We start from the raw sequence: 24,528 nt of genomic DNA, 5'->3' as shown, positions 1-24,528 counted from the left end.
AGCTTAATGTGGACAGCTATGACAAAGAAAATAACATTGAGACTGCTTGTCTCTAATACCACCAAAGACATTTCATTGTTATGTAGTTGGACATCAGCTGCAAAGGAGGCTCAGACCCCAAATGGTCACATCAGAGCAGGTATTTGGCAGGAGCAGCTTGCCATGCAAGGCAGAGGGAAGCTGAAATTCCCTCTTCTACACATCCCCAAGCAGAGCCGGAGGGGGAGGGGGGGTTAAGGGTCACACCGTCAGGGTAGGATTTGGGAAATGCAGGTTCAGATTCCTGCTCTGCTGTGGAAGCTCCCTGGATGGCCTGAGGCCTGTCACTGTTTCTCCCTGACCTGCCTCACAGAGTTGTTGCTGTGAGGGGTAAGGAGAGGAGGGGAGAATGAAGTCGTGACCTGCTTTGGACCCCCACTCAGCATACCGGGCTTTTAGAAAAGCAGGGGGAGTCTCTGCCTCCAACCAAACAAGGGCCCCTTTCAGTCAATGCTGTTAAAGCTCTCTCAGGAGCCAGGATAGCTGCAGGAGCTCTTTTCTCAGGCAAAAGAGGTGGGAAAGTCAGAGCTGGACCTTTGCCTCTAGTAATCACTGGGGGAACGGGGTCCAAACAGAGTGGCCACCCCAGGTGACCCAGAAGACAACCGCCCCATCCCCCCTTCCCTGCCTAGCAGCTCTTACTCTCCCGGACACTGCCCAACGGGAGACTAAAAGCCTCAAGCTGACCCAGGGCAGGGATCCATGCTCTGCCTCAGCTCCTCGAAGGGCCCGCAGGGTCCATCCCCCCTTCTCCTGCTTCCCGCACAGGGGCACCCAAGGGCCGCGGGGGACCTCCCGGGGTGGGGTTGGCCGGCCAGCCCGCCTGGCCCCAGAAGAGCCTTTGGGCGAGGGGAAGACTGAGCAAGAGCCACACCACCGCACCGCAGCTGGCGAGAGGGGGCCGCCTTCAGGCAGGCTCCCTGAGTCCCAACGACCCCCCCGCGCCCCCCCGTCGGATGTCCGGCCAGGCAACCACTCGCGGGGAAGGCGAAGGACGGTCGCTTAGCGCGGCTTGCCAAGATCACATCCGCACAGCAGGAGCGAGATAGGTGAGGCTGGCCGGGGCGGGTCGCGTCGCGTCCCCGAGAGCTGGACTGAAAGCCTTGTGGGGACAAGGGCACCTCTCCTCCTTCCCCTCCCCCACGTGGGTCAGTCGTCTTAGTCCAGCCGAGCTCTTTTGACATGACTTTTCTTTCCAAACAATGTTTCCTAAGCAGTCAGCATCTCTCTCTCATTCAACATTTTGCAAGTAAGATTTCAGTGAAAAGAAACCGAGTTTTGATTCTGTAGACACAAAAGAAAGTCGAGAAGTTATTTTCAAAACTGGATTTTTAAAAAGTTCAGAGTTGGCTATAAATAAAGCTGCTGCGACGTCACTCCTTCCTGGTACCGGGAAATAACCGGAGGGGGTGGGGAGAGGAGCGGAGAAGTCGAGAATGGGGTTCTGGCCCTAGGGTTAGTCCAGTTCCTCCTGCTGGCACTTTTGGCGGGTCCCTGGAAGACTGGCTGCACAGATGATACGTTTGGAACCAGCTCTCGTTAAATCTACCCATGCTGCAGTGATGGCGGGATAACCACCACGCCCTTCCCTCAGGGGGCCTAAGTGTTGCACTACACTAGTTCCTCGGGGTGCCTGAGTGCTCTTTGTACATGGTCAGAGGCACGCGCCCCAGGGCTGAGTTGTGGCGGTCAGTTTAAGATCTAGAGTTGATTGCCTACTATAATGAGTGCGACTCCCTAAGTAACCCTGGCCCCTCGGTGCCCCCAGCTCCCGGTTCATCGCCATCTCTGGGGCGCAGGATGCTGGCACACCCTCCCCACCCCAGGCCGCTGGCGCCGGTGGGGACCCCTTCCGCCCTGACACTCTCGACAACCAACAGGCAAGGAAAGTGTAAGCAGCCATCGTTCCGTTGCAGCTTTTATTAAAAATATAGATATTAAACATTCTCTTACACAACCCAATTGACCGAGCGCTGAAAAGATGTTTTATTTGTGGAAATGTTTACAAAGAAGGAAGAAGAAGAGAAGATTCCAAGTCGCGTACACAGAGAGCCCCCCCCGCCCGCCCCTGCTCAGCGCGCCCCCCTCCGGCACCCAAGGCTCTCTCCTTCGCCTGCTTCCACAGCTGATCCGCACCTGCAGCCCACCCCCAAACACGCCATCAGTCTTGACACGGCGAGGAAAAGAGAAGGGAAACCACAGGAGGCTACGAACGACACGCGGATACAACGCGGGGCATGCTAGTGAGAAGATCGAGGTCAGGTGTGGGTCGACGGCCGGGCACCGCCTTGAATGGAGAAAGCTGTCGAATCAAAAGAACGGGATGGGACTGGAGCCACTCTGGGGAGGGGCGCGGATGCTGCTGTCGAACTGCTGTGCTAGTTGGAGGATCTCTTTGGCAGGGGAGGGGCGAAGGGGAGAGAGAGCGCTTCATTTCCCGATGGTTTCCATCAGTTTCCTGTTGCTGTGAGCCTGCTGCGCCAGCTGCTCCGCTCGGGCCATTTCCAGGACTTCGCGGAGGAGATGGAAAGTCAGATCCAGGGAGATCGGCGGTTCTTCCGAGCGTTTTTCCCTCTGCGGGGCTTCCAGGTGGGCGCTGTCGTCTTCGCTTTCCCAGGGCTCGGCGGCGCCCTCTAGTGAGCGCTCTTGCAGGTGCGGCAGCTGCTGCAGCTGTTGCGCCGCTGCTCGGAAAAAGTTGCCGGCGGACGCAGAGGCTGCCAGGTGGTTGAAGCTGCTGCTGCTAGTGCCGGAGGAGGCAGGGAAGAGGGAGGAGGCGGCGGGGTTCTTGTGAAGGTTGCCCAAGCGCAAGAAATACTCTTCTCCCATGCGGAGCAAGATGGGCAGCGACTGTGGTTGCGCTTGGAGAAGATCTGGCTGCTGCAGAGCGCTGTCGCCGGCTGGGACGCTCTTGCTGAGGGCTCTGCACTCATGGCAAGGCAAGAGGGCGACCAGCAGGATCCCTGTAGAGACCAGCAGCTGGATCTTCATGTTTCAGCGGCCAGTTCTTAAAAAACGAAAAAAGAAAAGATAATATAATGTAATATAATATAACAGGAAGGGAAGAGAACTGGCATAAGTTGCAGGCTCTGTCCCTCGGAGTAGTGAGCACAGGGCTCAGTAGACACAGGTGTCCCGCTCGCGACCAACTCAACTGTCGCTGTCCTTGGTCCTGAAAGCTTGCAGCATTCCCTCCACGGAATGCACACCAACAACCAAATCCTTCTGGGGCTCATGGCGGAGTATTGCATTTCCTCTTTGCTTCGAGGGCTAAACCTCCCTCTTTAGCAAAGGTAGTGGCACCGGATGCGAAGATCATGCTTTAGAGCATCAGGGAAGCTTTTTATGGCGGCAAGAGCACTGGATTTAGAAACTTGACCCAACAAGCCTCATGATTTATAATCATTCAAAACAACTGAAGCGATTCAAGGAACAAAACCCAACGTAAAAGCCCTTTGGCGGCTTCCAGAGAATCTCTCACACAGCCACTTCCACCCTGATCCCAAGATGACTTTGTTTTCTTTCCCCGCGCATGCAGATATACTGCCCACTCTAGTCACACAGCCGTCCAAACTATCTGGTAGAATCTGATCAAGTTAAGCTTGCAGAGTCTACGTGTGTAGTTAACATGGATCTTTTCATACCTTAGAGATGCCGATGGAGTCAAGTTGGACGGGTGGAGTCAATGCTGGGTGGATCGGGTTTTCCCCTTCCTCTCCGGATGCGTGTCTCTTAGAGCCGTCTCCTGCCGTCCTTGTGATCAGATTGCTTGCTAATCAGAGCTCGGGTGCGTGATTTTTATAGGTTAGACCCTCTTCTGGAATCACGCAGCCCTTGCCTAATAAGCTGACGCTTTCTTGACAGCTCGCTTGCGTGCCCCGATCCACTGCTGAATAAATCATGGGGGCCGCTTCGGAGAGGCAATGGGCAGCGTTCTGCTATCACAACCCAGAATCTCACATCCAATTATATCAACAGATATTTATCGCCTCGTTAGTGACGTCAGCAAAACCCGCGACGGGGGAGATCAGCAGGACTCTCTTCCCATTGACAAAAACCCTTGAATGGAGGCCGCGGGGGGGGAGCCATTGCAAGCGCCACCTCTTACTATCAAAGGTCAAGGTGGCCCCAGACTTTCCACTTTGGTCTCAGAGGAGAAAAGGGCCTTTAAGTGAATTACGAGATTTCTCGGGTGGCGTCTGGGGCAGAATGCCCCGTCTCAACTCTTTGGCGTGGGAAGTTCTGCGAAGGAAGTGCCGGCAGCCACTCAGCTATCCGGTCTGCACAGCCCCTTTGCAGGACAGAATACACAAGCAGCTTCCATTTAAGGTTGTGGGAAAGCGTCCCTCGGAAAGACAGGCTGGCAACCAAGCTGAGCCAGCATTAGCGTTTTTCTTTTCACCGGTAGCGAAGGCAGGCGAAAGCGCAAAAAGCTTCGCCGTGGGTAAGGCGTACAGACATCGCCAGCTGTTCTGGCCGGGTGCTACAGGCAACTGTCTAGAAAAAACTTTGCTAGCTTCCCATCAGGGTGGGAAGTTCCTCAGTCCTGGGCTCCTCGACGCCCCCTTGATTTCTTCCAAGTGTTTAGAATGAGGTAAGAGCTCGGTGGTCTGAGTGAAGAGGAATGGGCTCATTGGAGGAAAGAAAGGATCCTGCCTTCGGGTGCGATTGGGCTTAGACGAGCTCCAGATTTCCTTCCAGAATCGAGACCCCGCTCCCATTTTCGCATTTTTGTCCCTTCCCTGTGGTTCTGTCCGTTCGTCAGCTTTGCCCTTGAGAGGCGTTTGACTCTCCCAAAGCACTTGGAATGAAAAGGTCTCCGCCACAAGCAACAGGCATCCCCCAGGCTGGCCGATACCCCTTCGCGGGGTTCTAATTCAAGTCCTGTTTAATGCAGGTTACCAAGGGAATCCTGATGGGATCCAAAAGTAGGGAAAGTGGGCAGGTAGCCCAACTGTGCCTGCGTGGATGGCGAGCACAGAACCAAAGGTGGCTGTTATTTCCAGGGAATCATTTCTGAGTTTGTTTGCTTGTTTAAGGGACCGTGTTGTGTGCGGCGGCCTGGAGCAGGCACACTTGGTCCCGTCCCACCCAAGGACCTGGCCAGAAATCATCCTCAACTCTCCGCCACTCCAGCCCCCCCCCCCCCCCCCGTCCCCCGTTCTCCGCCTGGGAGAAGGAAACGGCGCTTGGATAACTCCAAGGGGGGAGGGAGCGAGCGCGCTCCCGTTCCGTTCCGTTCCGTTCCTCCAGCCACTTGGCTCCTGCCAGCCAGCAGTGCCCAACAGGGGACTGACTGGAGGGCTGCTGTTCAACGCTCATTCCGGCGCAGTTCCCCGGTGAGTGGCCAGGGGGTGCTGCCTCTTAGCAAGGGCGGTGCCCTAATCGAGGCCGCTTCAGTGGCTCCAGCACATCTTTCCGGCCTGCCTGCCTGCCTGCCGTCTACTGTCGAAGGGAACGGCAGAAGTTTCCTACAAGCCTCACGTCGACGAAACAACGCGCCGATGTGGCTGCTGTGCCGGGCAACATTTCTGCAGGGTGTTCTCTTAAAGCCCGATCCGAAGAGCTCCATGTGGGTGGGACGGAGGAGCGGGGCAGTCACTAAGTTTTGGTGGGGCTTCCAAGGGGACGTGTTTTGGTTCAGGACGCGGCTTCTGAGATAACGCCTGCCCCCAGCAGATTGTCCTCCTAAGCACACTTTCCTGGGGAGAAGGGAAGTCCTACTGACTAGGCCAGGGGGGCATTCTGAGTAGCGTTGCTCTCTGCGAATGGGAGAAAAGCAGCCAGAGGTAGGTCTTCCCCCCCGGACTTGCGCCGAGAGTTCCGCGGGCGCCTGGCGGAGCACATGTGGCGGAGGCACTGGGGACGCCCCCAAAGGCTTGCAGAGTGCCGAGGGGTCGGGTGCATTGCCGGGCTTTGCTCCGGGCCAGGAGGGAGCGAGAGATCTGGCGCCTTGAACTCTGCTGCCTCGTCCCCCTTCGCTTGCTCAAGAGAAGGCCAACACCTGTCTCATCAGCAACCTGGAGAAAACGAGGGAGATGCGGACATTTCTCACCACCCCGCGAAAAACTCCTGTAGTCTTTCTTCAGAGCTTCTTTTGTGGAATTCACTGAGGGAAAGTGGAAACTTCCCTCTGAATAAAAGAACTCGCAGTGCCATCCTACGCAAAGTTACTCCTGTCTAAACCCACTGACTTAGACCAGTCTTAAACAAGACTGCCTGGGGTGTACACTTGGTCCATTGGAGGCAGTTCTCCTATAGGGCTAGACGGGTATCGAACTCATTTGTTATGAGGGCCAGAGGTAAATGAGACCTTGTTGGGCTGGGCTATGTATGTCATGAAATGTAATGCCAGATAGTGGACACAAATACAATTAAAGATTTTTTTAAAAACTTAAAATATGCTTTAAGCATTAGCACTCTTGCAATATTTTGTTTATTTAACAGTTTCCAATAACTGACACCTCTTGTTCTGAATTATTGCATCAAAAACTGGAGACAATGTCTGTGCTGTAGCAATCTTGAGGATGCTGTTCAGATGTTGTTCAGGTGTGTATAGGTTGCAAACCTACTTTTGATTTACTCGCAGGCCTGATAGCACCCTCTGGGTGCCTAATCTAGCTCTCGGGTCGCATATTTGACATCCTGGGCTAGAACATGGTCAAGAGAGGCACTTCACACCTGCAGGTGGGACTGGACTTCCCTAAATCTGCCCTCTGATCATCTGTTCCATAAGAAGGCTGAGTCTGGCTCTCAACCCTTTGTGCCACTAGTTACTGCCCAGACTAATAGCCTTCTCTGTGTCCCTCTTGCTTGTGTTTCAGTCTTTCTTCTTGGCATAGTGCAGGGGTCCATCCCCACCCCTGCTCAAACCTTTCCTGGCACCTGCCAAGTGCTTTTAGACAGTGGATGAGGCTCTTGCCCAACAAGGCTTCTGATTGACCAGAGATTTAATTGACTATGCCAATTTTTAAAAATGTGACATTGGCAGTTGCTGCCACCTCAGCATAAGGATCTTCACTGTGTGACTGAAGGGAAGCTTCAGCAGCCATTTTGTGACTGCACGCACTACACTGTGCCAAAATTCCCAAAGTGCCCACAGGCTCAAAAAGGCTGAGAACCCCTCACATAGCCTCTTACAGAGAATGAAAGTAAGACAATAGGTGCAAAGGAGACTGCTGGTTTTCCAGACTGGTCTCTGCTATGACCCTGGCCTTGGTGCAGCTTTCATGGTGTTTCATGTGCACATGCAGCAAGAGACTCCTATACTTCACTGAGCACTGTTGTGGCTGGAGAAAATGTAGGATGCTTTCTAAATCTCCCCATGAAGCCACACATCCTTTCAAACATCTCTCACAGCAATCCATTCCTATTTTTTTCACTGGCAATGATAAAGTGGAAGGAACATTTCTGCATCTCAGTGGTCCCACGTGATCTTCAGACCCATTCTTTTTATTAAGTTGTCAGTGCTCAAGTATTTTTCAGCCCCATTAACTTGAGCACATTAACGAGCATTTTGTCTGGATCTGGTCTGGAGGCAGACTTGCCATTGAACCAGTTGCCTCCTGCATTTGTCACCAGCTGGTTGCCAACCATCTGCAGTGCTGCTTTTCTCAGCTTGTAGCTCTGCAAGGGCCACTCAGCCCAGCTTGCCAACCCTTGAGCATGACCCACTCATTTTAAAGTGTGTGTGGGGGGGGGAGGTTCTTGACATGTTTGGAATGAGTTGCCTTAAGCTATTTATTTCTTTTGAATGGGTAGCGCAACAGTGACAGACTACTGAGAGCCAGTTTGGTGTAGTGGTTGTGAGCGGACTCTAATCTGAGAGAACCAGGTTTGATTCCCCACTCCTCCACATGTATCAGCTGAGTGACTTTGGGTCAGTCATAACACTCTCAGAGCTGTTCCTCTCAAGAGCAGTTCTCAGCTCTCTCAGCCCCACCTACCTCACAGGGTATCTGTTGTAGGGAGGGAAGGGAAAAGAGATTGTAAGCCACTCTGAGACTTCAAGTGAAGGGTGGGGTATAAATCCAATTTCTTCTTCTACTCACATGCTGAAAACGTAGGTGTAGGAGGAATCAACCCAGTAACAGAACTGAAATGCTACTGCACAGTGGTCCAAACAACAGTGTTGCAGCCATCGCTTTCTCTCAAAGACAGTTCAGCTGGAGTTGATTTTTAAGAGAGTGAAAATGGTCTAAACTGACCTTATTGCTCTTATACATATTTCTTTTGTCCCACCATGGTTGCTAACCATAGAGGTTGCTGTTGTTTCTTTCCTAGGGTTTTGAAATATTAAAAAACCTATTCCGAAGAAGAAGAAGACTGCAGATTTATACCCCGTCCTTCTCTCTGAATCAGAGTCTCAGAGCGGCTTACAATCTCCCACATCTTCTCCCCCACACAGCAGACACCCTGTGAGGTAGGTGGGGCAAGAGGGCTCTCACAGCAGCTGCCCTTTCAAAGACAACCCCTGCCAGAGCTATGGCTAACCCAAGGCCATTCCAGCAGGTGCAAGTGGAAACTGCACAACTTCACAAACTGAAGAGATTTCAGGGTGATCATTTGTATGTCAGGACTTGGTGCCTGTGTCATACTTTCTCCAGCACTCCAGACCTGAGACTAGTCTTAAAAGGAAAAGGAAAGGAAAGGTCCCCTGTGCAAGCACCAGTCGTTTCCGGCTCTGGGGTGAGGTTGCTTTCACAAAGTTTTCACGGCAGACTTTTTTACGGGGTGGTTTGCCATTGCCTTCCCCAGTCTTTTACACTCCCCCCCCCCCCCAGCAAGCTAGGTATTCATTTTACCGACCTCAGAAGAATGGAAGGCTGAGTCAACCTTGGGCCGGCTACCTGAATCCAGCTTCCGCTGAAATCGAACTCAGGTCATGAGCAGAGAGTTCAGACCACAGTACTGTAGTACTGCTGCTTTATCACTCTATGCCATTTGGCTGCTAGTCTTAAAAGAGGCCCTACTAAATTAACACACAACAATCACTAATGAAAAAGCCAGGCTTGTGGTAATAGCCATCAGGACCCTCTTTGTATCTGTCATCATCATAACAAAGAAAGACATATCCTAAACAGAGTTGTGAGAATAACATTATCTAAATTCTGTGCTCAGATTCTTGCTTTCCAAAGAGCTGGGATTGCCCAAAGGACATTGTAACTGGCTCGGCTCTCTGGTCCCACTGGTTCTCTGATACACTTAGTTCTGCTGTTTTCTGAAGATGAAGTGCTATGTGAGGAAAGATTAGATAAGCTTCCAGAAACAAAGGTAGAACTACTAATATATAGATTGGAGGCATTTCCCTACTTATCCCCTAATGTCAACAGCTAGTTTTGTTTTACTGTAAACACAGGAAAACTGCCCCAAGCGAAGAGGAAAGATGGAATACAAAGAAATAAAGTGTATATCAGAAGGGGAGTGTGTACACAATCATCATGCAGCAGTTCTAAAAGAAAAACAATATAGACAACACTAGTTATGACTAGCACTTCATCTCCTCCCATGCTCAGTACAATTTTTAAAACATTTTTTAAAACCAGGTAAAGGATGCTTGTATATCTCTGTGTGCATATGCAATGTTTGTCATGCAGCTCTTTAGTAGAGAGCTGATCCTACAGAGTAATGTTTAGCAATGCTCTCGTATTTTAAAAAACACTTGAAGATCTCAAGATCATTGTGCAATCCTATGCAGAGTTATTCCAGCCTAAGCCTTCAATGGCAGGACAGGGCTGTTAAGGGCATTTTAAGGATGCACTTCTTTTCTTCAATGGGATTTAGTTGAATCCTAAGCAGAGTTTCACCCTTTCAAGTCCATTGAAGTAAATGCTGTATTTAACATGGAGTAGCTGCTGCCCCTCTCCAGAGCATACTGTAGGAGTGAAATTGACCAGCAGTTGTTTCCATCAGCTTCAAGCCTCCACTGGCCTGTAAGAGACAAGACAAACAACTGCAACGAAGGAAAACATTTTAGTCACTGGACTAAGGCTCCCTCTCTCCTGAATCATGTTTGTAAGGTTATCAAGTGGTGCCATCGTGATCAGTGCAAGATAGCATTTACAAAATGTGTTTCTTGCAGCTCTGCAGAAATTATTGCCTGTAGGTAAACAGTTTGTCAGTCAAATGCAGCACTGGAGAACAGAATTTTTTTTTCCAGATGAATTTTCCTCAAGTGATATACTGTAGGGCTTCTATACAGGAAACACCAGCATTTTATTAATTCTGTCCTGGGTGGGGAAGGTCAAACAGTCTCTTCTTCCAGAGCTCTGACTCAGAATACAATATGTAGTTAACATAGAAAAAAATCTTATTAAGTTATCTAATTTTAGCCCCTCTTCTTGCCAGTTCAGTCTTGCCATAAACAGACACACTCTGTAGCTATAAAAATAGGCATGGACCTGAATATCTTTTGCATTGATTCCATTCACAGTGTGGCCCTTTTGAAACTGGTTTATGGTTTCACTGGAGGTGGATTTGACCCCAGCAGTTTTGAAAGTTGGAAGAATTCAGGCAGACTGGTGATCTGATAAAACTTTAACTTCTTCACTTGGGAAAGATTTACTCAACAAACAAGTAATTGATTCCCCATAATCATTTGTCAGTGAAGTTGTCTGGCAGTATTTAATTTGGGAGATACTTAATTACAGAACAGAATTAAAAATTACAATAAACAATAGTAACAGAACAACAATGATAAAAATGATAAAATAGTAAACACCATCAAGGCTGCCATCCTATTCACACAAATCCAAGTGTAATTCCTGTTGAACACCGTGGAATCTACTTAAAACATAAGAAGTGTCTTACTGGAACAGACCAGGGGTCTGTCTAGTTCAGCATCTTTCCTCACACTGTGGCCAACCAGCTACCCTGATAAGCCAACAAATGTGGCATAAAGGCCAAGGCCTCCACTGCTTTTGCCTCCTGTCACTAATATTCAGAAGTATACTGCCTCTGTAGGTTCCCTTTAGACATAATGACTAGTAGCTATTGATGAACTTACCCTCTGTGAATCAGTCTAATCCCCTTTTAAAACCATATGTACTCCTGGCTATCACTAATTTCACTGGCACTGAATTCCACAATTTAATTTTTTATGGGGTAAACCATACTTCCTGTTCTCTGTGTTGTTTGGAAGAATTACATGTCTCATTCGAGACCCAGCTGGCAGTCCCAGTTGATCCCGAGTTCACATCAATTAATGGGACCCAAGGATGTTCAGTATAGAGCTGAGGCTGGTGGTTATCTTGGACCCAAGGGCCTCCATGAGTGGACCTCTGTGGTATCCACAAGTCCTGTGGCTCCTTCATCAACAAACCAGCAATGGTCAGAGGCTCTCCATCACTTGAGGAGCGTACAAATTTTAGGCTTTGAAAACCTTACAGACTGTATTTACAGACTGCTTCAAAATAAGCTTGTTGGATGGTGATATATTCCCAAGGTTCTATTAGACTTGGGATCATATTATAAGAAAATGAACTAATTAAAAATAACCAATACAAGATTATTTAGAATTAATAGTCATTATTGCTGAGCTTTCATTGACTCGGTTCTAGCTGTTTCTGGTTGCGCATTCATATAGTCAACATGATACAAAGCATCTGTTTTTTGGAAAATGCTTTTGCTGGAGCTGCTGACTGCGTAGCAAATAATCCTTAAGTTAAACCAAAAGCTGTAAGAAGGAGTGGGCTAGGGCATATTCCCCTTCCCAATAAATGCCCCTTTCATCCTGGAAAAATAGCATATTCAAATTATTTTCAGATTAATAAAAACCAACAATAAATATGTCAGGATTGCAATGGAAGTCAGGCCAACTGTCAATATAGATCAGTAACCTGTCTGCTTATAGTGCCTAGACCTCATAGACTGAGAGGTAATGTTCATATCCAAATCCTGTTGCTAACTTTCAGCATCTGGCAGTCACAGTTGTGCTAGCCTTTCTCTAAAATTTGGCATTTGCTATTACAACAAGCTGATGCTCGTCTCCCATCTAAGCATCTGACTGTTAAGCATGGTAGAATTCCACTGGTAATTGATTGTTTTAGAGTCCTCCATAGAGCTGGCCTGTGAAATATCATGGAGGACCAAGGTCTATTAACTCTGTTATTCTTTCCCCCTCCCCCTTCTTGCTTTATTGCTTGTGAAGCAGAAGTAGAGAAACAGAACTAACTTGAGAAAGAGTAATCAGCACCTTCCCATACATTCCTGTTAGGGAGTGTGGCACACCTGGGGAAACCAAGGATGGAATCCTGATAATGCTATGTTAATGTAGACATTTATGATAGTTTATGTGTGAGAGCGCATCCCTCGACCCCACCTTTTGGAATCCTTTTGAAGTATGCCTTAAAAGTATTGTATCACTGTATCTTTAGCATCACTCTCAAGAATCTGTTACACAGAAAGTGTTGGTCTATCAATAAACGTAGTTTTGTATCAAACCTGACTCGTCATTGAAACCGCATGCTTGACATTGACCTGTTTTTAAAGGATGTCATTCTGAGTTTCCACATATTGAATATGCACCATATGAAGAAATACTTCATTGATTTTCTTAAACAGTATTCTTCTCTTGTTGTTGTGCTCTTCTAGGAAAGACTAAAAATACCAAAGCTTTCTGGACTTTACTAAACAGCTTCTATGAAGAGACCACCTGTCTTTTACATTTATTTCATAAGTTTTAGCCCATACTGAAGTTGGAAACTTCAATAATAGATAAGTCTTTAGAAACTTTCAGTCATTAACATTAATATTATTTGCACTAGGAAGTTTATAGTCATCATTGGTAACATCTGAGGGCTCCATCAAACAAGCCTCCCATAGGAACATTGGAGTAATTTGTATTCTTGAACTATTTTATAACAAGAAAGAGCTGGCTGCAAACTGCTCCAAAGCAATTAGGCCAAAATGTAGCCCAGTGAATTGGCCCTTGGTCGCTTCTCAGCATCACCTGGATGTTGTTCTGATGGATCAATGTTTTAACACTGGAAAAGCAGTGAGGTGAGGCAGCATTTATTCAGATCATGTTCAGCATCTAAGAGGAGGACAGGTGGAATAATTGGGAAACTCTCGGCCAGAAATAAACAGCTGGGTAAATCAGAAAGTGTCTCCTCTCAGAGCTATTACTAAATCTATAACATGGCAAGGTCATGTTCTCCTTAATCACAAGGAGCAGTGGGAGTAACAAAAACAGCCACAGAGAAATTTGATGATGTTATCTACTGCACAATTCTCATAATCTAAAATTTGGAATTTATAATAATATTATAATCCTCCAGTAACACTTTAACCCTGACCTGGATAGCACAGGGTAGCCTGATCTCAGGAGCTAAGGTGGATCAGTCATGGCTAGTATTTGAATGTGAGACCTCCAAGCAATTCCAGGAAAGTGACACAGAGGCAGGCAATGACAAACCACCTCCGAATGTCTCTTGCCTTCAAAACCACTATAAGTCAGGTTCCCACCACAACAACATAGAGTTTCATCTTAAAAGTGGAGTGCAACTACAACCTACTTGCAATCTATCTACACAAAGGCAGGCATCCCATGATAAAGGGCCATCTGACTAGAAACATAATCAGGGCCATTATAAATTGTGAAAGATCAAAAGAATAAAGCTACTTCTTAACAGAACATAACAGAAACTCAGCAGCACCTTAAAGATTAATAACGTTTATTCCAATATGAGTTTTCATGAGACAGAGCTCATCACTTCATGTACAATGGGAAGAAAAAAACCTCCCCCCCCCCAGTCTTCCCACAGCACTTGAAGAAGTGAGCTCTCTCTCGCAAAAGCTCACACCAGAATAAATGGACTCTGGACTTCTATTTTGTCTTGGTACAGCAGACTGACAGCCAAATTAGAAGTCTAAAAAGTGCCACTGCCATTTTAAGATATTTTAAATGGTACAAGGTAGCTCAGTGGGTGAAGACATTCTCATTTTCCTGCCTCCCAGCTTCTTTTCAATTGCCAAAACAGTTGCAGGGAGGGAATGTTTTAGCACTTGAAAAGGCACAGGCAAAAACAAGAGTGACTCAGCCCATCATTTTCCACTCTTTTTCTACATAGCTTCTAAACTTTTCCCACTCCATCTTAAAAACTTCTAAATCATAATCTCTTAATATTCTTGTTAATTTGTCCATTTCACTCCATGTCATAACTTTTATAATCCAATCCCATTTCTCTGGTATTTTTTCTTACTTCCACAACTGCGCATATAATGTCCTAGCAGCTGAAAGCAAGTACCAAATTACAGTTCTATCTTCTTTTGGAAATTTTTCCATTTGTAATCCCAACAGAAAAGTCTCTGCAACTTTCTTAAATTCATATCCCAAGATCTTAGAAATTTCTTGCTGAATCATCTGCCAATACTTTTTTGCCCTTTCACAAGTCCACCACATATGATAGAAAGAACCTTCATGTTTTTTACATTTCCAACATCTATCTGGCATCTTATTGTTCATCTTTGTCAATTTTTTAGGAGTTATATACCATCTATACATCATTTTGAAACAGTTCTCTTTAATACTATGACACGTTGAAAGCTTCATAGAATTCTTCCACAAGTGTTCCCAAGTTTCCATCTGTATTTCTTTATTTACATTAATTGCCCATTTAATTATTTGAGATTTCACTACTTCATCCTTCGTAGTAATTTTTATATTTTTGAAATTAATTTTTCATTATCTCCGAGCAGAACTTTTTCCATTTCTGTTTGTTCTTTTCTTATTCCTTCAGTTTTGATATCATTATCCACCAAACTCTTTATTTGTTGCATTTGGAACCAATCATATTTATTATTCAACTCTTCAGCAGTTTTCAGTTCTATTTTGCCACTTTGTATTTTTAATACAACCACTTTTCTTCACCTATCTCAGCCGTTATTTTTATTACTTCAGCTGGCACTATCCATAACAGTTTTCTCTCATCCCCATATCTCTTGTATTTCATCCATGTATTTAGCAAATTATTTCTTATATAATGGTGAAAGAAAAAAAGCCCATCTTTTTTCCATAATACAAATACACGTGCCAGCCAAATTTATTTCCGTGACCTTCCAGCACTAAGAGTTTTTTGTTTAACAGCGTTATCCATTCTTTTTACAAATTGCTTTCTGATATAATTTTAAATTCGGTAGTTGAAATCCACCTCTCTCTTTTGCATCTGTCAAATTTTTCATTTTGATCCTTGGTTTCTTCCCAGCCCACACAAATTCTGAAATTTTTCTTCGCCATTTATTAAATTGTTTACTTTCTTTCACAATGGGAATAGTTTGAAACAAATACATTATTCTTGGTAGAATATTCATTTTAATTGCAGCTATTCTACCCAGCAATGACAAATTAAATTTGTTTCATTTTAACATATCTTCATCCATTTTATGCCATAGCTTCTCATAATTATTTCTAAATAGATCAATATTCTTCATTGTTATCTCCACACCCAAATATTTTACCTTGGAGGTGACTTCACAGCCTGTTAGTCTCTGTAATTCTTGTTGCTTATTTAGTTGCATATTTTTACATAGAAATTTTGATTTTTCTTTATTAATACAAAGTCCCGCCAACTCCCCATATTCTTGTATTTTGGCTAACAACAAAGGTGTGACTTGTATGGGGTTTTCATTTATAAACATTATATCATCTGCAAATGCTCTATATTTGTAAGTAAATCCTTTTATTTTTATTCCTTCTATTTCTTTATCTTCTAGGATCTGCATAGTAATATTTCAAGAGTCATTATAAACAACAATGGGGAAAGCGGACAACCTTGTCTTGTACCTTTGCTAATTATCATATCTTCTGTAAGGTCTGCGTTTATACATAGCCTCGCACGTTGTTCAGTGTATATTGCTTTTATCATTCTTATAAAGCTTTCTCCCAACTCCATTTTCTCCATTACTGCAAACATAAAGTCCCAGTTTAAATTGTCAAATGCTTTCTCTGCATCCGCAAAGAATAATGCTACTTCCTTTTCTGGATGTCTTTCATAATATTCTACAATATTTACAACAGTTCTGATATTGTCTCTCATTTGCCTTTTGGGAAGAAACCCCACTTGATCTTTCTTTATAAGATTTATCAAATGTTGTTTAAGCTGTTCTGCCAAGATTCTTGTATATATTTTATAGTCATTATTTAATAGTGAAATTGGTCTATAATTTTTTACATTCATGACATCTCTATCTTCCTTTGATATCAATGAAATAACAGCTTCCTTCCATGTGTTTGGTATTTTCCCTTTTATTCTTATCATGTTCATCAACTTCTGCAATTTTGGTGTTAACTCATCTTTAAAGATTTTAAAATATTTAGCTGTATATCCATCTGGCCCAGGTGCCTTTCCATTTTTCATTGCATTAATTGCAGCTTTAATTTCTATTTTAAACATCACTGAACAGTGAGCCAAAAATCAAAAAGCTGAAAACTTAAGGGCACTTATGATGTTGTGGGTTATATGGTAAAATTAAGTAACTAGCTTAAAAAGAAGCAAGGTGGCATCCCCTAATTGCCCATATGCCTCATGTATACGGTCTACAGAGTTCTGCATCAGCTCTTTCTTCTCTGCTGGTTTGATACCAATGTGCTTAGATCATCCAAAATTTGGTATTCTTTGCACATGAAATTATACCACGAAGATCTAAATGGTGTCTCTGATCTCTCAATATCTTGGAGAACAACATTTTCAAAGGCCAGAATATTATGATTGGTGGCAAATGGATTATAATTAGATCAAGGACAAAAAAGAATATCACTGAACTGAATGTCCCCAAACTGCTCCTTTAATTTAATCACATGGACCAATTTGAAGACATCAGCTCTTGCACTGAAATAGAGATATTTTGGTGTCAAAACAAAGCCTAAACCCTAAACTCTTATTAAACCATTAATGATATTTCTGGATGACAATTTAACTACTAGGCCCTGTATTTGAGATAGTGGGCTGATCACATTGTACACATTTCCCTCCCCATAGATGCATGTTGGGAATGAGGGTGGAGCTTTAAAAAGAAGACCTGCCAATTGTCCTCACCTTCAGATGGTCCAGAATTGTTCTGATAACCACTACTGTCAATACCACTTGTTAATGGCTCTGAAAAGGAGACTTTGCAAATCTTTTTAGAAATGGATACACCATCTGATAATCAGCTTCATCTTGTTTAAATTTATTGATTTTAACAGCTTTAAGTTCTTTCTGAAGTCAGTTTAATTCAGTCACTAGTTGCCTAATTTTACCATTTAACTCACAACCATAATGGTTGCTCATCATGCTTCTGTGAAAAGTTTAAAATACAAATTATTGTTCCAATCTTAACACTTGCATTTTACTTTCCGTCCTCAATAACATATCTTGATCTGATTAAATGATTTCACCATACAACTGGGATATGTTTTAGAGATTTAACTATACATTTTTATCTCTTAAACTATCTGTATAGAATGAATATTAAGTTTGAATACCTGAAATTGTAAAATAGGAGTCTATTTAATTTGATAAGAACTGAATGATTAAACACAAGGTTTTTTTTCTGGAAAAAGAGGTGCCAGAACTCTCAAGAGGGAAATGAATGAGAAACACACAGGTGCCCCCATGAACTTTTAAACATTTTTTGAGAACGTTGTTTCCACAAAGAGGTTCCAGAACTCCATTTTGCCATGTTCCCCGAGAAAAAAGCCCTAGTTAAACAGATAATCCTGTAACCATTTAGGGAGACCCCCTTTTGGAATCTGGAAAAAAAGTGTCAGCAAAATAATAACAGCTAAAGAATGTCGTTTGAGAAATGTCAATCAGGGAAATAACAGAACAGAGTGCACTGATGAAAATAGAGGATGAAGCCTAGGCAGTTAGGTTTTTACTTCTAAAAGACAGCGATGAACAGAAATGCTTACAAGTTAAGAAAAGTGACAAGCTGTAATGCAATTTAACCTAGATGGCTGAGAAGTATGTATGAAGAGGTTTATATATTACCTTCTGAGTCAATCCACTTGTTCATTGTGCTGAAACAGATTTTGTTTGAATATTTAATAAATTTAGTGTTCAATAATAATTCATGAAATGATACATCATTTAACTGGAACTTCATTACAAACTTTTGTAAAGCTGATACTGTTCAGTTTAAAGATATGCTGCAAATAGGAACAGCAAAAAAAAAGTAGAGACAGGTAGTAAGGTAGGGTGAGATTGCTGAAACTCCCTAGTTAGATTATTATTATTATTATTATTATTACTACCTGGGCAAAGCTGGCAATAGCAGAGCATGATGGATCTTGCTTGTTTCCTCAGAACTGGCAAGAGTAAACATTTGCTACGCTCTCATGACTAGCATATAAGAGACCTGGTGCAACATAGCAGCTAAGACATGATTTGTGATCTGAGAAGTCCTCAGTTCAAATTTCACCTTGGACACAAACTCTTTGTGCCCACTGGAAAGCCACAATACCTGAGCCCCACCCTACAATTAAACCGACTGACCAAAGTTTACACAAACATAATGTAAAGTGTTCTGATACACTTTAATAATTCTTTTTTATCTCTTCGCAACACTTTCAGAGCTATGAGTAAGTAACATGCTGGATTACTTGGGGAAGAAATAACTTTTTCCTTACTGTGATCCCATCCCTGTGATGTTCTGATAACACTGTTCCTTTGATCTGGGCCAGTGTTTTAGACTGCCCTAGTCCACGCCACTGGCCAGGAGCAGAGAGAAAGGAAGTTGTTGGCACTGTAGTTCCAGATAGAGAAAGCATTAGACTTACTAAAACCATGCTCCTTTGAAACTATGCTATCTCCCTATTCTGATGGCTAGCATTAAGGATACAATAACAGAAGGGGTCCAAGGGATGTTGAAAACACCCAGTCCAGTCCCTGCTTTCTTAGATATATTTTTTTTTACTTCAAGTTGACTACTACAAGTACTGAAGGTGTGATTAGCTGCACCCAGGTCAGGGTTACGATACATTACAAGGGAAAAGAGCCATAGTGCTGTAACCTGTCTCTTTGCCTAAGAACCTCCACCATAGTAGCTTGACTTCCATTTCTGGCCCTTCTTCCTCCAGTCCTTTCCTCCTCCTGACTATTTATAGCCCAGCTTCATACCCAGCTCTTATGTTAAGCTCCACCCTTCTCTTTCCTGTTCCCTGTGCATTCCTGTGGCAGGCTGCCCAAGCTGCCCTTTTTCTGAGGCTACCCTGGCTATTCTCTCCTGCACTTGGTTCCAACCTGTTCCACCCAGGTGAGTCTTGCTGCTGAGCTCAAGGGTGTGTCCTGCCCCACCAGCCTTATCATTGCATGGTAGCCCACTACACTTACTTTTTAACACTTTTTACATGTCTTAATTCTTTTTACAGTTGAATTCCTCTGTTTTTGAAAAGCCACATATTCACTGCCTGAGTGCACCTGAAAGCTAAATGCATCTAAGTGATGTATTTTTCCCCAATAGGAAATCTAAGTGATGCATTTTCCCCCCAATCTTGTACTGAAATATGCTGTCAGCAAAGACAGCCCTTTTCCTTCATTCTCTTCTACCTCATTCAAGTTGTTTCTCTCACTTCCTCCAGTTTGCTCCTTGATTTTCTCTAGTCACCTCCTATTGCTCACCACAAAGTTCCTTTTATAGTTGCCTTTTATAGAAAACTCCCTCAGGAGACCTCCCCCATACCTATATCCAAATCCAGTTTAGCAGCAGTGCTTGCATCTTCTTTCCTATGGAAATGAACACCTAACGATCATCTTGCGTCTCTAAGGACAGAACTAAATATTTAAAAATACGTGGGACTTTGAAAACAGCAGTCCTGAGCCAGGTTGTATAATACAGGACAACTTCATATGCTTGGATGACATTATATAGCAGGCTTCCACTTTCCTCTTGCTACCATCTGGGACATCTAGTAAAATCAATTCAGAACCTGGGGAAGGTTACCCTAGATGTTATGAAGAGGGAGGAGAACTTGCAGCAGCAGCTCCATGATTTAAATATGCATCCATGATTTAAATATACGCCCTGAGCCTGCTTCGGCGGGGAGGGCGGGATATAAATACAGAAAATAAATAAATAATTTTTTTTGTCATGTTCAGTTCCATCACAAAGCTAGGAAAGAACATAGTCTGAACCTCCCTTTCAGCTCATGCTGAGCGTTTGTGCTTGCAGACAAAGGGGAGGTGATTTTTCCAGTTCCCCTCTCTCATTGCAGGCCTCCCCTACACACTTCAATCTGCATGATGTTCCTGGAGGTCCACTGACCCACACATTTTTAGTAGTTATAAAAGACTGCCATGAGAGAGTGGTGGCGGAGAACAGCCCCACTTGTGCCACACAGGATCCAAGCCTATGTTGTTTCTTGAATAGATAGGCAATCAACTATATATAGCATTGTCTCTGTCCTACTTAAAGTTATGACTAACACAAAACAATTAGGAATTCAGATGTCTGAGTACTTAAAGTAGCCAATGAATCTAATGTACCATTTGTTTTTCATTACCAGTGCAAAGGAACTGAAGACTCTAAGTCTCCATTTGTTCCGGCTACTAGGGCACTACTTTTCAAGAGGGGCAAGTGACTGGAAGCTGAGTTTCTTGAGAGTCATCTCAAAGAACAATGAAGAGAAAGAACTTCTCATCATACAGATTGTTGCATCTAATTGTCATATATACAAAGATCCATTTCACATTGATTTTTATTTGATGCAAGGACAGACCAGAATATAAATACAGCTCTTCCTGTGTTTTGTACTCTTCTAGGCATGATACTGCCTGGGCTTAGCACCTGGGACTAATTCAGACATTATGTTTCAGTTATAGGGATCTACCCACTCCAGCCATTCATAAGATCACACCTTTTCATAAAGTTTATTCAGTAATTAAGATTCATGAGGTTTAGGCTAATATGCTTTGCTGCTAACTTGAATGGAGATGCCAAGTGGACTCCCACAATAAAAGACTCCTAAATACCAGAAAGTTTTGCAGTTCACATGCTGCATTTATACACCACCCCTTCATAGGTTCCTACAAATCTGATATGTGCTATCCTACAGCATTTGTATTTATATAAATTTTAAAAGGTAAAGATAATCCCCTGTGCAGGCACCAGTCGTTTCCGACTCTGGGGTGACGTTGCTTTCACAATGTTTTCATGGCAGACTTTTTTATGGGGTGGTTTGCCATTGCCTTCCCCATTCATTTGCACTTTACCTCCAGCAAGCTGAGTAGTCATTTTACCAACCTCAGAAGGATGGAAGGCTGAGTCAACCATGAACTGGCTACCTGAACCCAGCTTCCACTGGGATCAAAGTCAGGTTGTGAGCACAAAAAGAGGACTCCAGCTGATAATCAACAATGCAAGTAGATGAATTTGAGGGGGGAGGCGTTGAACTGACACTGATAGGTTCTAATCCTAAAGAACCACATTTGGAAGTCAACAGTACAGATATAATCAAGACTCACTCTGAGATAGTCACCCTCAATCTCCAACAGAAGAGATAGATATGCACAAGCACAGCTGCATGTGCACAGCCTCAGCATGACTGGAAAACCATATACACAAATAGGACTTGTACATAAATTTCCTACAATATTCTGAACTAGGAGCTGCAGATGGGGTTTTCCCGTTCCTGGAATCACATCTTTAACCTAATCAGATGGTCCACACAGTCAGCTTTGCTACCCTTCTTTCACTTGTGTCAGGGATTCAGGAGTGTAGGACTTAGGGAATTACCTTTCTCCATCAGCTAACAGAAATGGCCACATGTAGATGCAATTAGATATGTGCACTCAACAGCACATGGGTACCGCACACATATCTCTGGATGAGCTTCACTTTGTTTTGGATCAGGATCTAATAAATACTTAATATATAATCCTTGGTCAGCTGAGTCCAGTTCTAATGTAATAGCAGCAGCATAGAATCACAGAGTTGGAAGGGGCCATACAGGCCATCTAGTCCAACCCTCTACTTAATGCAGGATCAGCCTAGAACATCCCTGACCAGTGCTTGTCCAGCCGCTGCTTGAAAACTCCCTCGGTAGCTGATTCCACTGTTGAACAACTCTACTGTAAAAAAAGGGGGGTTTTCCTAATATCCAGTCAGTACCGTCCTGCCCTTAATTTAAGTTTCAACCCATCCCACAGGCTAGCTGTAAAAATGTCAGGATTCTTGTAGAGTAAGGATTGAATCTTACCATTGAGCTCATGTCTCAAGATTCTAGTACTAAGAAAGTGATAAAGCATGCATAAAGAAATTACTATTTTCTCCAAGAATTGAGATACTGTGTGACCCTTGAATTTACTTTAATAAAGACTACTGTGCAACTGGATGAAGACTAAGAATGCAGTCTTACTATTGGCTATGATTTGACTTCCATTGAGCTGATGCCATCAGTGTTAAGACTCCAGCTAAAGTTGGCAAAGCTTAGTCAGGTGGAAGGAAGGAAGGAAGGAAGGAAGGAAGGAAGGAAGGAAGGAAGGAAGGAAGGAAGGAACCCAAAGTAATTATCCCAGCCTTCCACTCATTTAATCCTTGGAAGGGGATACAATGTGCAACATAATTAAGTTCAGTAGAATGACACTGACAGCATTTCAGGAAAAAAATAGCAAATCCCAGCGTTATCTTACACAGTGTGTTTTGATGGACATAGTTCATCCAGATTAAATGGGAGTCTAACTGATTACTGTGGCTGCCCTAGTTAAACTTGTGGGAGTTTAAACTGGGGAGACTCTGGAGACTCAATAAATCTATGAAGTGTCTTCTGTGAGTTACCACTGCAAAATGCATGAAGGGGCTCCTGATTTCCCACACATGAGCTGATTTGGGGACCCAATATTTATTCTGTGTTCACATTTCTTTCTTTGCCCACAGGATGATAATGAAAGATGAGTATGGGCACCAATCCTGCTGTAAGACACAAATGTAAACAAAAACAAAAATGGACCATGGTATGTAGAACAGAAGCAGATATATCAAGAACACCATGTTACCAGGCTGACAGAGATACTCCTATAATTAATGGTGTACAATTAATCCAATAATAAAGTTGAAAAAACCAAAAACATGCAGTGTTTTGCTGTAAGTTATTATTCATACAAGCAAAACTTGTATATGTGATGTATACAGATGCTAAACCAACAATCTGAAAAAGCACAAGATATATGAATGAAAAATGACTTATGCAAAAATATGGAATGCTTCATGAATTTGCAAGTCATCCATGCATAGGGCCCTGCTAATCTTCTCTGTATCGTTCTAGTTTTAGTATATGTGTTTCCAATTAATTGTACACCATTAATTATAGGAACATCTATGTCAGCCTGGTAACATGGTGTTCTTTATACACTCATAATGCACAAATGTGCAGCTGCTCTTACATTTTCACAGGCTTTATCACTTTTATATTCAGAGAGGGAGAGAGAGAGCCTTTTATCTATATTGAAACTTGGAAACATAACGAAAAATACAAATAAACAAGTGAATAAAAAGGCACAACTCTTTCCACGCTTAGTTTTCCCATGTTGTGATCTGTGCATATCAGATTCCAGCCTTGTAAGTGCTCTTCCATAGCACCCATTTTCTGCAACTGAGGATGGCCAAGAGGATTCCCTTGTAGATTGTATGCCCTTAGTTTGTAAAATTGCTTTCTCTGCTCCCATGTGCCTGTCCCCAGAAAACAGAATGCTTTAAATTCTGTATGGTTGCACTGTCATGGAATTAATTGTTCATGTGGAGCCATATATCTCTGATAGTTCATATCCTTATAATTAATGTTTTACATAATGATCTTGTTTACTGAAATACAGTAGAAGCTTCCGCCTAATTCCCTACTGAAGAACCTGGTTGCTTTAAGTTGCTAGTAGAAATTAATAGTAACAGATCCATTAGATCTTCCTTTACTTTTACTAATTCATCTTTGACTTAGTAAAGGCAGAAGTTGGCTTAGGATCCATCACTGTCTGTTAAAATTCCCCCCCCCCACACACACACACACACACTGTTCCTCATATCTTATAAATAGGCCAAAGGATCCAGAGGTATTTGACCAGATTTAATCATATACCAGTGGTATAAAAATGTCACATACTAGTTTTATCTTCCTCTATTGATTACCTCTATTTTTTAATATATCTAGTACATTGAATCTGATAGTCACATATAGAATGCATTGCATTAATCGAATCTAGACATAACCAGAGCATACACCACAGTAGCCAAATCTTTTCCGCCCAGGAAAGGTCACAGCTGGCTAACCAATCAAAGCCAGTAAAGGGTGATCCTGGATATATCAGCCTCCTGCTTCTCTAACAGTAATCCTGGTCCCAAGAGCACTTCTAAACTACAACTGTATTGCTTGAAGGTGAATGCTACCCCATCCAGAATAGGTGACACTGTAAGTCCTAGTTCAGACCTTATGCTCATCAGTAGCACTTCCATCTTGTTGGGATTAAGCTCCAATTTTTTCACCCACATCCACTCCAAAACTGCCTCCAGGCACCAGTTCAGGGTTTC

General features: G+C 43.6%; 1 protein-coding gene and 1 non-coding gene across 2 annotated transcripts; both read right to left on the bottom strand.

Annotated features, from left to right (window-relative positions):
- Window positions 1-2,339: 2,339 nt before the first annotated feature.
- Window positions 2,340-4,010, bottom strand: CRH (corticotropin releasing hormone). Its single transcript, XM_060242962.1, has 2 exons — window positions 3,681-4,010; window positions 2,340-3,043 (listed from the first exon to the last, which is right to left on the bottom strand). Exon 2 carries the CDS (start codon window positions 3,025-3,027, stop codon window positions 2,470-2,472), a length of 558 nt encoding a protein of 185 aa, XP_060098945.1. The 5' UTR covers window positions 3,028-3,043; window positions 3,681-4,010; the 3' UTR covers window positions 2,340-2,469.
- Window positions 4,011-23,199: 19,189 nt separating this feature from the next.
- Window positions 23,200-23,308, bottom strand: LOC132575597 (U6 spliceosomal RNA). Its single transcript, XR_009555690.1, has one exon. It is a non-coding gene; the product is annotated as a U6 spliceosomal RNA (small nuclear RNA).
- Between the last annotated feature and the right edge of the window lie 1,220 nt (window positions 23,309-24,528).

The sequence above is a fragment of the Heteronotia binoei genome, chromosome 7 (assembly GCF_032191835.1).
Source record: "Heteronotia binoei isolate CCM8104 ecotype False Entrance Well chromosome 7, APGP_CSIRO_Hbin_v1, whole genome shotgun sequence".
Lineage (NCBI taxonomy): Eukaryota > Metazoa > Chordata > Lepidosauria > Squamata > Gekkonidae > Heteronotia > Heteronotia binoei.
This window is presented reverse-complemented; position numbering and strand designations above follow the sequence as displayed.

Bases quoted from the DNA above. Each gene is read 5' to 3' on its own strand.
- CRH (XM_060242962.1), bottom strand. From the start codon at position 3,027: ATGAAGATCCAGCTGCTGGTCTCTACAGGGATCCTGCTGGTCGCCCTC.